Source organism: Lissotriton helveticus (genome assembly GCF_964261635.1).
Source record: "Lissotriton helveticus chromosome 1_1 unlocalized genomic scaffold, aLisHel1.1 SUPER_1_unloc_13, whole genome shotgun sequence".
NCBI lineage: Eukaryota > Metazoa > Chordata > Amphibia > Caudata > Salamandridae > Lissotriton > Lissotriton helveticus.
The window spans coordinates 1,313,316-1,328,013 of NW_027611652.1; the positions used below are offsets into that span (position 1 = coordinate 1,313,316).

A 14,698-nucleotide genomic window follows, 5' to 3' on the forward strand; every position below is an offset into this window, starting at 1 on the left:
ACCGAGCATTGTTGATATTATTGTAAATGCACCAAATCCAACTAATACGGAGCAACTCGGGTATTTTTTTAGGTCTCTATGGTTTCTGTGCAAAGTGTATTACATAATTTGTAGACCTGACTGAATGTTTTAGGCAATTGTTAAAAGAATGTAGAATTTGAATGGGCTGCAGTATGTCAACAAAGTTTTGATTGCATCAAACAAAGTATTATCTGTGCTCCTGCACTACAGCCTTATGTTGAAGGACCCAACATGTTGGTGACTGTGCTGCGGGTGCCTATGGCATGGGGGCTGTTTTGTCACAAGTGAAGGATGGCAAAGAAGGCACTGTAGGGTTTTATTCTAGAAGGATGAAAGAAGAGGAAAAAAACAAGATATTCTGCAATACAAAAATAAATATTGGTGTGTTTTCAGGGTGCTGACAAGTTTACGCCATATCTCTGGGGAAACAAAGTTTGTTTGAGGATAGATCACAGACCAATTGTTGATATTTTGTCTGAAAAAAAAATTAAGAAAGCTACTGCCAGATTATCTATCAAATTATTGGAGTTCAATTTTAGTTGTATTCACATTGTGGGATGAAATTACGTAAGAACAGATTTTCTGTTTCAGTTACCAGATTCTGGAGATTTGTGTGAGGTCAATGTACAGGAAGAAATTGAGGAATGTACCATTGCCAAATTTGAAAATGTGGCTATTTGTTCCGATATGATGGTATTGTGTGTTCGGTTGAAGGAGGATACTGTATTGAACAAGGTCATGATTCTTGTGAACTTTAAGTGGCCTAGGGAAAAAACTTTGGGTATATCTTTGTAATCTTATTGCAAGGTGGCGGATGCTTTATCTTTGGAAGGACAATCCTAAGAGGTGATAAGTTGTTTCCAGAGATTTTCCCACCAAAAGATTTTCAAGACATCTCATGTAGGTCACCTGTGTATGAGTGCCACTAACCATAGATTAAGAAATCATATCTGGTGGCCTGGAGTGAATGTGGAGGTAGAAGCATTAGTGAGCAATTGTGCACAATGCTGTTTGAGTCGTAAACATTTAGTGACTACTGTCCCTACTGCTGTGTCTGTTATATGTCCTGTTAAGGTGTGGCAGACAATTGTGGTTGATTTTTTTTGGGACCTTTTCATGTATTACCTTCCAATATAAGATACTTTATTGTCATGATGGATCATCTTTCCAGGTGGGCGGAAGTACTCGGCATAGCAAAACCCAACACAAACTCTGTGATTAGTTTTCTTTGTGAAGTGTTTGCTAGAGAAGGGACTCCTGAGGACCTGCTCATGAACAATGGAGTTCAATTTACTTCTTACACCACAACAGAGCTTTTAGGCAAGTGTGGGTTGAAACATCTATGCACGCCATTGTATCACCCTCAAGCCAATGGAACAGTAAAGAGATTTAAACACGTTTCTAGTAGAGTGTATCCAGAGTGCGTTGTCATCAAGAGTAGACTGTGAAGTAGCTATCAGATTTGATGAGGGCTTATAGATCTACACCTCAAGTGATCACTGGTAAAGTACGTTTTGAACTCCTTAAAGGAAAAAAGTGGTGACTCGTGTCCTTTTTGGAAGATGGAGGTGATTGGTCAAGGCTGTGATGTGTCTGCAGCAATTGATGATGCCAAGAAATTGAGTGACAAACGCAGTGTTTATCGATGTCAGAGCGACACGAGGTATAAGGAAAAATATGCCAGGGAGGTCAAATTCAATGTAGGTGATTTGTACGTGTCAAAGATCCCATTTTGTTGAAGAGATTTTCAAAATGTAGAGAACCCGTTAGAGTCATCGAGATTAGAGGCAATGCTGTTCGTGTTTCAAATGAGCAATGGTGGAATATAGCAAGAGTTTCTAGAATTGGAAAATGTGATAAAGAAAGTGAACAAAAAATGTCTGTAAGTGACAAGCTAGCGTCTGTTTCAGTGAATGGTCAGAGTTCTGGGTTAAGGAGGAGTGCTTGTGTTATCAAAGTACCTAAAAGGTAAATTCCTCTTTCATGTTAAGTGGTATCCGGTTAGTTTATCATATTTACTTTAGGTATTGTTTTATTTTGGGTATGTGTTGGTCTCTTGTCCTGTTTTGCGTGCGTTTGTTTGTGTGTGGTAGTGTCTCTGTTGTTCTGTATGTGTGTGCAGTTAAAAAGGGGGGAGATATGTGGCATCTTCAGATATATTCTTTTAATGTTTATTGTTATATGATATAATAAGGCAGTGTGTAGATATTGGTTATGTTAGAACTAAGCAACAGACTGTAGCTCACCCTCAAAACTGGTAAACTAAAAATGACTAAATATTTTAGATAAGCAAAACTGTAAAGTAAATAAAATCATTAAACTGCTGCTCTACAGCATACTGTGGGAGTAGTGAATGAAGCCAGCATCTCCGTGAACAATAAGATTTGATGTATGGCACAACATCCTGATATCCACCATACTGCCTTATCCATATCTTACTCCAAGAGCTGTTCTTGTTTTAACAAAATCTTGACCATTTGTATCTACCTATAGCTGTAACCAGTTGGTGAGTGGTATGGAAGCACCCTTTTTTTAAACTAAGTAGCTTTATGAATACTGGTAAATGACCACCTTTGCTGACCTAAATAAGATGAGACATGTTCAATAGAACGTTTATTTAAATATATGTATATGGTTAAATGTGCCTGCATAAGTTTCAAAGATGGTAATTAAGAGATGTTTTACAGTCAATTAAAAATTCTGTATGCACATTCCATCATGTTTTCATTCAAGTAATTTTAAATCTCTTTCCATCCTACAGGAAACAATACTTGAATGTTCAAAATGTTTAAGACCAATGAAAGTAATATTGTACATCCGCAAAAACACAGTCTGAAATATTGAGTTCCACTGTTAAGAAAAACATAAGTGCAGTCAGAGACAGACGAACCAGAACATAAACTGACAGAATCTAGAACGAGCGTCGAGGGAAATTCAGTGATTCTGCGAGTCGGAGCTGGGCAACTCCATGCTTCAAGACAAAAAAATTACCTGTACAAAATTAAGACAACACAGATAAACCAGCTCCTTTGTAAATGTGTCTAATACTAGCTTTGATTTTGCGATTCGTCGGATTTGATTACAGCACTGCGTTCCTTTCTAAGGTGATATCAGACCACCATTCAGTGCTAGAAGTGTAGTTTCAGTATCTTTCAGGCCATTTCACAGCAACCAGAGAAAAGCACAACGGAGTGGAGCCAGACAACTGAAAGTTAAAAGAAATATGAGTTCTTCTATCTAAAATACAATGTACTGTCCCAATTTGCACAGACAAGAAGAAGGATGAAACTTTACCCATAAGCGTGCAGAACCTTTATCCAGTCTAAAGACACAATACCCCACAAAGAAGCCTTACACATATTATGAGTGTGGGAAGTATTCGGTGACGATTGCACTTTATTGTTACATCGCAAAGCCAATATGCAAATTTTCACACACAGGCAATGTGATAACACAAGTTCTTCATCAGCCGTGTTGGCCCATCATGAAGCAGTCATGGGATGTAACCAAATATATACCTGACTCAGAGACACTAACCAAGAGAGAAGTTTCAGACGCAGGCAAAGAGAACTTTAGTTTGTCATCAGAAATAATGCCCCCTCAGCAAATGCACACAGGGAAAAAAAATCAAATGTACTGAATGTGTAAAGAGCTTTATGAAATTCTCAGCCCTACAAAGACATCAGCAAACACATGCAGGGGAAAAACCATACCATTGCACTGAATGTGTGAAGAGCTTTAGTCCATTATCATCTTACCAAAAACATCGTCAAACACACACAGGGGAAAACTCATATGATTGCAGTGAATGTGGAAGTAATTTTAGGTATTCGTCAACATTAAGGAATCATCAGCGTACACACACAGGGGAAAAACCATATGATTGCAGTGAATGTGTGAAGAGCTTTAGTCAGTTATCGCAACTGAAACAGCATCAGAAAACACACACTGGGGAAAAACCATATCACTGCTGTGAATGTGGAAGTACTTTTAGGCATTCATCAACATTAAAGTATCATCAGCGAACACACACAGGGGAAAAACCATTTAAGTGCAGTGAAGTGTGAAGAGCTTTAGTCGATTATCAGACTTAAAACAGCATCTGAAAACACACACTGGGGAAAAACCATTCAAGTGCAGTGAATGTGTGAAGTACTTTAGTCAGTTATCGCACCTAAAACAGCATCAGAAAACACACACTGGGGAAAAACCATTCAAGTGCAATGAATGTGGGAAGAGCTTTATATGTTTATCAAACCTAAAACCGCATCAGAAAACACACACTGGGGAAAAACCATTCAAGTGCAGTGAATGTGGGAAGCGCTTTATTCAATTTTCACATCTAAAACACCATCAGAGAACACACACAGGGGAAAAACCATATAATTGCAGTGAATGTGTGAAGAGCTTTAGTCGATTATCAAACCTAAAACTGCATCAGAAAACACACACTGGGGAAAAACCATTCAAGTGCAATGAATGTGGGAAGAGCTTAATATGTTTATCAAACCTAACACAGCATCAGAAAACACACACTGGGGAAAAACCATTCAAGTGCAGTGAATGTGGGAAGAGCTTTATTCAATTATCACACCTAAAACACCATCAGAGAACACACACTGGGGAAAAACCATATAATTGCAGTGATTGTGTGAAGAAGTTTAGTAGATTATCACATCTAAAACTGCATCAGAAAGCACACCGGGGTAAAACCATTCAAGTTCAGTGAATGTGGGAAGAGCTTTGTATATTTATTGCATCTAATACAGTATCAGAAAACACACCAGGGAAAAGCCATACCAGTACAGTGAATCAGGAAGTTGTTTTAGTTACTCTTCAGCATTAAGGTGTTGTTAGAAATTAGGTTTCTGGTTGACAGAGGCATGCTCCCTGTCCAAGCAGGAGCTGGTAAAAAGTTGATGTAACCTATATAAAAGCAGTATTCACCCCTTCGCTGCTAGGCTTCCCCCTGCTTGCCCCCGTGCTAAGCATATTTGGGGTAGTTTGCGATTCAGCCCGTAATGTTTTGTCCACATAAGGTATCCACTCCAAAACTGCATCCTTTTCTTTCAACATCTTAAGGATTCTAAAGGTACCCAGGGTTTATGGATTTCCCTGGAAGGAACTGAGATATTGGCCAAAATATAAAGTTTAAAAGCAGTGGTTATTTGCACATCTCTGAAATTTTGGGTACCCATACAAGCATGTGAGTTAGAGGAAAGTTTTCAAAATGACTTCTTTTTTCACACATTTTCACCTTTGGAAGGCAGAAATACAAAGAAAGTCAATTGGTAATAAGAGTTGTTATACTATTCTGTGTTCCCCTAAGTCTCCGGATAAAAATGGTACCTACTCGTGCAGATGAATGTGATTTTGGAGGATCCATGCAAGTCCCACCTCCCTGGACTCTCCCGGGTGTCTGGTTTTCATAATTGGGTGGGTTTGATAGGTTTCCCTAGTTGGCCGCCGATCCCGGGACCAAAAACGCAGATGACCTCCTTGCAAAGATAGAGTACAGGAAGGTGTGACTTGCGTGAATCCTCAATGCTTTCTTACCCAGAATACCCTGCAATCCTCAAATTTAGCTAAAAAATCTAATTTCCTCACATTTCACAATTTTCACATTTCTGTCACATTTCTGGTTGGGATTACCGTGGCAGCACAAAATACCTACCACCTGGTGTTTCCCTCGGTCGGCAGAGTAAAATTATACCTCACTTGTGTGGGTGGGCCAAGGGCTTGCAGCTGGGAAGGGCCAAAAACATAGGGATTGAGGAGATAACAGCGAGCGCTAACCTCTACTTTAAAAAAAAAAAATTTGGGCGATTCTGCATTGGTCACCCACACAAGTGAGGTATCATTTTATTTGGGAGACCAAGGGGAACGCTGGGTGGTAGGATATTTGTGTTGGCGCGGTTATCCCAGGTTGAAATATAAGGAAAATATGATTTTGTTTAGCAAAATTTGAAGTTTGCTGGGGATTTTGTGTAGGAAAACTTTGGGGGATCCATGCAAGTCAGACCTCCTGAACTCGCCCGTGTGTCTAGTCTTCAGAAATGCCTGGGGTTGGTAGGTTTCCATAAATCGCGGGACCAAAGCGCAGGTGGCCCCCTTGCAAAACCAGGTTGTTTTTTGATAGATAAATTTGATGTCTCCACAATATGTTTTGGGCCCTTCCCTGCTGCGGGTACTTGGCCAACCCACACAAGTGAAGTACCATTTTTATTGGGAGACCTGAGGGAATGCTTGCTAGTAGGAAATTTGTGTCAAGCTGGTGATCCCACAACTTTCCCATACAGAAATGTGAGAAAAAGGTCATTGTTTTTCAGCTAAATTTGAGGTTTGAAGAGATTCTTGGTAGGAAAATGTTGGGGGATCCTGGGAAGTCACACCTCCCTGGACTCCCCCAGGTGTCTAGTTTTCAGCACTGATGCTATTGGACCTCTCAGCAGCCTTCGACACATTTGATCATCATATTCTAAATTTCTGAGGTTGGAATTAAGGACAATGCACTTTAAGTTCTAGTATCTGTTCTGTCAGACAGGGAACAACATGTGGCATCAGGCCAATTCACCTCCGTTAGCTTTAAGCTACCATGTGGTGTTCCTCAGGTTTCAGCATTGAGCCCATTTTTGATTAATCATTGCGTAGCCCCACTTGCACGGCTCCTTCGTTCTTATGGTTTTTCAGCCATATCCTATGCGAACGACATTCAGATTATCTTCTCAGTGTCTGGCAATTTGAAGGAGACAGTGGAATTCTTCAATATGTGCATGACTCAGTTCAACAACTGAATGCAGCTTGTTTTGCCTAAAATTAAATTCTGGTAAGAGAGAAGCTCTTCTCCTGGCTAACAACACCTCTTTTTTGATGCCCATGTGGTGGCCCGAGGATATGGGTAAGCTTCCCTCGCCTGTAAACAAAATACACAACTTGGCAATTATCGTTGAAAATTAAGCGGACCTTTAAAAATCAGGTCAATTCTCTGGTATCCTCTGTCTTCTTTTTACTGAAGCTGATCCAAAAGATTTGTCAATTCATTCCATCTGGTCTTCAGAAGACAGTGGTGACTGCCTTGGGTCTATCCAAACCCGATGATGGAAATGCTCTGTTCCTTAATATCTCCCAAAAACTTTTACAGAAACTACAAATGCTGCTAAATGTGTTGGCTCGACTTCTTTTGGGTATCCCTAAATACCAATCCATTTCTCAAGGCCTGGCAAGATTGCATTGGCTGTCAGTTGATAAAAGCATTTCATAACATTGGTCAGATTACTTAAAACACCTTTTTACATGATACACTCAATCAAGAAACCTACGATCAAACACAGCCAAACTTGTAGTGATCCTTGGAACGAAGAGAGTCTCCGGGGGATGCTTCATCACAGGAACAGCTAAACTATGCAACTTGCTTCTTATCACATTAAAACACAGTCTCAACCTATGGTCCTTTAGGAAAGCCTTAAAAACCTGGCTTTTCAGCATATAATGCAACTATTGTATCTTTCCTTATTCCACCATACAGAAGCAGCGCCAAGGCACCTATGGTAATCAAGCGCTTTATAAAATCAAATCAAAAATCAAGTGTGTGTCTTTCTTAATGACAAACTCTGCCTTGAATCTGGGTAGAAAGTTCACTGAATTATTTTGAGAATCTTTGTCACTGAGTGTATATGATTGGCACAAGGATCGTGATCATCTCACAGTTTACTCTGTTCAAATATGTGTATGGAAATCTGTTAAACATGACCTCATTTTGGGCACATATTCACTCCAGTACTTCTAAAGTCAGGACACCATATCTAGAAAAATAATACAGTTGAATACAATTGCTGAAGTAAGGCTGAGTTATTTGGTCGTTTTAGTGAGTCAAAACGTTTGATACAAAGAATTGGGATTTGAAAATAATTGTATTTGTTTTTTTGAATGGGTAAGCCTTTTTTTGCCCCTGTTTCTCTTTAAAACCGGTGCTAGCTGATCTGTTTATAAAGCTGGTTGGAGATACAGGCTAGGAAACTAGGTCTAGGTCCAGTAGACTAGGACGAGGTCACTTTCAGAACTTGGAAATGAAACCTATAGTTGCTTTTAAATGCTAGAAAGAGCATTGCACATCTATAGAGCCAGAGCTCCATCCACCATGGCACGTTTGGTGTGGAATGTTTTGTGAACCAATGACATTCAAGAAAAGAAAGACGACTTTGTATCGACTTCACTGCTGTCCTGTATGACATGGTGGGTGTTCACTGAGAACCGACTTCTCACCCTAGGCTGAGGGCACTGGGTATACTCCCAAATAATTTAAAAGGTAATTTGATTGATCAACAAGACATCTGTCCTAGCTTTCACTGCTGTGTACAGAATAAGGAAGTCGTCAATTGCTGTGACGCCTAGTTGCTGACACCAAGGTGACAGACAAAACAAAAACAGAGCGATAATGTGTCAACAGTTATGTGCTGCGCTACATTTTCAATGTATTAGGGCTCTTTAACTGAAAATAAACACAGAAAGCTAGTGTGAAAATGTGTAGATATGTAATCATTTTCCTCCTAACCTTAGATGATCACGACGTTCTGTAGTAATTAGCCAAAACTATGAAACAAACTGAAACTATAGTTTTAGGTCAAAAAGTGACTTCATTAGCCTAAGAATTCCTTCCACTCAGGTTGGAGGATGCTACTGGTAACATATTCCCTCAGGTTTCATTTAACTATTGGTGTGATTAACTATGCAATCTCTTTAGTTAGTCTGTGTATCTTTGAATATTTATTCAAACGTGTAGGGCCTTATTTAGATCTCGACGGATGGAATACTCCATCACAAACGTGACGGATATCCCATCTGCCATATTACAATCTCCATAACATATAATGTGATCGTAATATGGCGGACGGGATTTCTGTCACATTTGTAATGGAGTATTCCCCGCCACCAAGAACTAAATCAGCCCATAATCGTTTTTAGTTGCAAGATGTATCTAGCTAAAATGCAGGTCATCCAGAATGCAGCCGCAAGGCTTCTAGGGCGTATCTCTAAATACCAACCGGTCTCACCAACCATAAGACAACTTCATTGGCTCCCGGTGAAAAAGAGGATTAAGTTTAAGGCATTATGCCTGATATACAAGGCCTTACACAATGCTGGACCAGTGTTCTTCACTCAGAACCTAACCCACTACTGCCCGTCTAGAACACTGCGCTCCTCTAGCTCCTCTGATCTGGTGGTCCCCCGAACTAAAACTGTCAACTGGGGTGACAGACGATTCCTGGTAGCTGCACCGAAACTGTGGAACACTCTCCCTCACTCAATTAAGACCAGCTCCTCCCTCTGGTCTTTCCGAAAAAGCCTTAAAACCTGGCTTTTCAATCTTTGATTTCCACCATCCTCTGTACTTTAGTGCCTCCATGGGTTAAACATAGCAGTTATCTAGCGCCGAGATGCCTTAGGGCCGTCGTTCGCGCTTTACAAATGTTGTTATAAATAAATATAAATAAATAAATATCTTATCCTTTTGATGCACCAGTTCCTTGTTTCCTACCAGTGTTTATGAATTGATTAGTTGATGTAAAACTGCATTTTACTCATGGACTTATTCTTCTGTGCTATTGATGTATCAATTTTGCAGAATATTCATGAATTCCAAGATAAATATTTATTGATTTATTCACTCACATTCTGTCAGCCCTTCTGTGATTTTTTTTAATGAAATGTGTGTCTAGAGCAGAGGTCTTCAAACTGTGGGGCGCGCCCCCTGGTGGGGGGGGGCGTGGATGGGTTCCCAGCGGGACACAAATGTCTCTACAAGTACATGTAAATGAAGATGGCCTGGATGTGTGGCAACTTTTATTTGCTGCATTTCCAGCTGTCTTCATTTACTCCGAAACCCTTGAAGTGAGATCAGAGTGCAGTGGGGCGGAAGTCAGTGAGTGTGCAGCTGTGGGCTTGGCTGGGCAGTGTCTGGAGTCTTATCCCCGGAACCCCCGTGTTTTTCACAGGTCTTTGAAGACAATTTGAATATTTACATACCCTTGTAAACTGGTTACAGGGGCTTAGTTTTTTTCTGGTTCCAGTACCCGCTGGGCCCCCACTAGTCCTATTCCTTATATTTGTATTTTACATTTACTAATATGACAATTCATTTCATGAAAAGGAATATGAAGTAGGGTTGCCAAAAGAAAAATCCCAGCCATGTGTTGTTTAAAGAGCCTGCAAAGACCTCATCTTGACACTAAATAGTGATATAAATAAAAAAGTATGTATTCATTTGTAATGTGACTTTTCTGTCTTTGTTCCCTCTAATTATCAGTCATGGATCATGCAGGCAACCCTAGAACATAATTAAAAGTGATTTCTATTTATATTTGCTGTTCGAAGTACGCACAGATAAGTGCTGAAAATACAGCTTTAGGTGAATGTTTATTTTTGTACCGTCTGTGACTTCAAAACGTTAATTTTTCTACCGTCAGCAACATCAAAATAATGAGCTAGCAACCCTAATCATAAGACTGGAAGTTTGTTGCAGGACTAGCACATTAGTTATTTCCTCCACCCTCAATCTCTGATTAATGCCATAAAAGCAATAGTTTAACTTATATCTGAAACCCTACGCCTCCGTCAATAAGATGCTGATTTACTTCAAGTGTCTGGGAATGCACCCTGCATTCAGAATATCTCACTCCTCATTCTCACCCTTCACTTTCTCGCTCACCCTGCACTCACAGCGACCACTCTGCACTCACAATGCACTTGCGCTGTTCACCCTGTACCTCACCCTGCAGTCGCACGAGCACACTCATGTGACACTTCACTCACCTGTCCCCCTCACTGCTCAATCTGCAATCTCACTCAAACAAGACCATCACTAACCATGCATTCATTCGTCCCACTCTGCACTTACATCTGCACCCACAATCATATGGTCACCTCACTCACACTGCAGTCACTCTTCTTACCCATCTCTCACACTGTTGATTCGCTCACCGTGCACTCACATGGGGATTCCTGCCTCCTACACAGCACAGAGGGTTAATGTGCCTGCTACAAAGAACGTTTACCATGCAGATCACAAAACTGAGACTGAGTAAACTATGAATAGCGCTATAAATAATGAAATGTTTGTCTGAAAGGTGCTATAGCGAGATGAGGTGCATTGTTGGTGAGTGGTAGTGAGGGAATTCATGGAGAAGGAGGAAATGGGGGAGGGGCGCCAAAAAAGACTGCTGCACCGTGTGCAACCAGTGCTAGGGCCAGCCCTGGACGGGAGTGTTAGCTCCTCAGAAGTTCGGGTCTAGTTGCGCCCCTGGTGTGCTGGCGGGTTGAAAGAGTTTGCTAAAAAAAAGCCTAAGTGTTTTGTGTTTTTACAGTCATGCAAGTGTGTATAAAATAATGCAATAAGAGCTTAATTGGATAATAAATGCAAGTTAAACTAACTGGTGATAAATGCACTCTTTTAGGTTATGAAACCTCCGTTAGCGACTACTATAACTGCAGATGTCTGTATGTGTTAAAGCTGAGAGACTCATAATTGAACCCTAGTTGGTGCAGAGGAATAGTGACCTTTGTATTTATAGCCAGGGCCACTGGAATTACACACTTGTGCGTTTTTGGCATTTCATGCATAGTTATGGATTTCCCGCATTTGCCACATAATCCATCATCTGCTGCATAGTTAGCAGATTTTTAAAAAAAACTTGTTTCTAGCTCAAACGGTTCAAAAGTTACTAAAAATGAAGCAACACGTTACCTCGCAATGGAAGGCCCTTTCTAAGGGTTGACTGGTCACCTTTCTGTTGCCTATTACTATATGTGGGTGTTAATGTGGTACTTATGAGGGGCAATAAAAGCCAAGACAGTGTTAACAAGTATAAAAATAGAAAAATAAGGCAGTAATTCCAGAGGCTCTGCTTAAAGTGTCATGGTGACAAAGATGTATTCTTTTTGAGATGTAATGTAAGGGTGTTATCAGCTGAGATCTGGAATAGTGGAGACACTTACAAAAATGTCTGCATTCGATACAGTTTGATTACCTATTACTAAAAAGTATATTTTTTAAGAACTTGTTTTATCTCAATCACTGCATCATTTGGCAGCAGCCTAGCTTAGAGCATGTGAATACAGTTTTAAAATAATGACTTACATATTCACCGTGTTTTCTGCCACCGGCTGGGACCTCATAGCTCTATAAACAGGGCGACTGGAATTATGTGGCTGGAGTAGGCCAAAATATGTAGCAGGTTTGACTAAATTCTGCACCAACCAAAGGTGAATTATTCAGCAGAAGAGGGCCATATTATGCGGCAGGTTTGACTAAATTATGCTGCAAGAAAAGGTAAATTATGCGGCACAATGCGCCACATTTTGTGGTTAGCATTACTTCATTATTTTGTCATTTTAACTCAAGTTAACGCTGTCAAGGGAAATATTTCACCTCATTAGTACCAGTTTAACACCCAAATACAGCAGTGAGCAACTACAAGATTACCAGTCAATCTTTGCAAAGGGCCTTCCATCGCTCTGGAACATTTTGTCACGCTTTAAGTAACAAGTTTTTTTGTACAAATCTACAGATTATGTAGCAAATGCAGTAAACTGATAATACTGTGAAAAATGCTGCTGCTGCAGAAACTCATAATTCCAGTGGCCCTGTCTTTAAGTGACTCAATCAATTTGTGGTAAATAAATAATTAATTACCGGTACTATTTTTCTATGCATTAACTAAAACAGATAGCTCAATAAATAAGAGGCAGGATCCGGGGTATCTGAGTTGAACAGGCTTTAATCAGGCACAAGGGAAGGGGCAGGATCGGGACAGCCTGAAATAGAATGGCATGGAATGGCAGCTGCAACGTTTCATTAACAGTACAAGGTATATATAGGAAAATATTACAATTACATTGCATACAGTAGGCGTAACAAGTGACAAACGTAAGATAAGAACACATGGGCGTAAAAAGGAGGCGTGCACAGGGCATGCACGAAGACATGTGATGAGAACGTCACAGAAGTGTCATAAATGGGTGGATACATGGAGGGGGCTACCTGGGCAGCTGGAACCTTTAACCTAGTGGTGCGCGAAAACGGACCATGACGTGTATCTGGGGAGAGCTGGGGGCTCTGACTTCTACACTAGAAGAGGAGACTAAAGTCTGCGATGTCAGGACGACATGTACCTATAGCATATCTGGTATCTTGTGTTTGGAGTACATGTTGATAGAATCTAAAAGTCATCAGAGTAAAGGCTACTGGACACTAAGGCTGAGGCGTGCATATATTCTTCATGTATTGCGTGTGCTATGAATCTTCTATGGATATTAATACAGTAATTCTCTTGCATGGAGACAGGAAGACTAGACTCTAGCTGAAGATGTTTATGCGGTTCGTTAGCTTAGGAATGAGAAGACGGAGAGCTGAACTGATAACTGTAGGCATAACATATTCTTGGCAGGCAGGCAGGCGTGGCACCGCGCTGCGCGGCAGGAAGTAAGCGAAGGGTCAGGGATGCAGGTGGGGGCTGCATCGCTCCTCAGAGTGGGTTCAGGAGACTGGAGCTTGAATCTGGTGTTCAGGCCCTTTGAGGCCTAGAAACGGGGACAATTCGATGAATTAACGTGCATAATGTAAAACGTTGGCAACATAGGTCTAGAAGCCTAATTCACGTTGCTTTCACAGGGACTGGATAGCTAACATACTAACGTTGGACACAACTATAATTGCGTCTTTATTCGGTCATGGGAGGATATATGCATATTAAGCATGCACATATCAGATAGGATGGGGAACACGTAGGCACACATGACAAGGCAAAATTCAATTTTCCTCATTCCCTCCTTGTGCCCTACGTTTCCATCAGGAAACATCAATATTCATGATACCATCTATCATTTCATATAGCATCATTTGCTCGTCTCGAATCTTCTTGGAACGGGACTTTGGACTAGGAATACAGGATGTAGCGCACAGGCCGCAAATCGCAGGGCCACATTGTAAACAGAGACAGCAACTGAATATGATCATTACTGCTATACCCAGGAATGACAATACTTTCCATCCCCAGGCACATATTATACTCCAGAGCCAACCGGACCATGTCCAGGTGCCTGGATTCTGGTGTAACTGATGGGCAATTTTATGAAGTCTGGTTATAGCTGAATAAACAGACGGTGCGTTATTAGGAATGAAAATGCAGCAACTAGATCCGATGACTCTACAAGCTCCGCCCCTATCGGCCAGTATGACGTCAAGGACGAGACGATTTTGGAGCACGACAAATCTCATAGCAGATTGCTCCTCGGTTAAGTTACCTAGAGCTGAAGTAGTCTCATTCACTACTGCTTCAAGGGTTCTGGTTAGCCTACGTATTAGCTTACTATTCTGGACAGGACCTATGAAGAAAAAGAAACCTTTATTGAAATCTTGATACTGTTCTAAGGCAGTTTCAGTTTGATCGACAATTGGGGACTCGATCTCCCTTCTATGTCTAATGTGTACTAGATGTGTGTTTCTGTGATAATCGGATGGGGCTAGAAAAACTGGTGGCAGTAGGAAGGCAATGTAACATGTTCCATCCCAATCGAGGGGCAGACGTACATATGCGGTCTGACCACATACAAAATACGAATGACGTGAGGCTTTGAAATTAGATTTCCCACTGTCACTATACTCGACCACAGTAGTACAATC

The 14,698-nt window shown here is 40.8% G+C and overlaps 1 protein-coding gene across 1 annotated transcript in view; it reads left to right on the forward strand.

Annotated features, from left to right (window-relative positions):
• Positions 1–1,583: 1,583 nt before the first annotated feature.
• Positions 1,584–14,698, forward strand: part of LOC144805523 (uncharacterized) — a 200,942-nt gene continuing 187,827 nt past the window's right edge. Inside the window, exons 1-3 of the mRNA XM_078672059.1 lie at positions 1,584–1,721; positions 3,756–4,042; positions 4,084–4,746. Of these exons, the coding sequence (XP_078528185.1) occupies positions 1,584–1,721; positions 3,756–4,042; positions 4,084–4,746 (1,088 nt within the window). The remainder of the gene's footprint in view (positions 1,722–3,755; positions 4,043–4,083; positions 4,747–14,698) is intronic.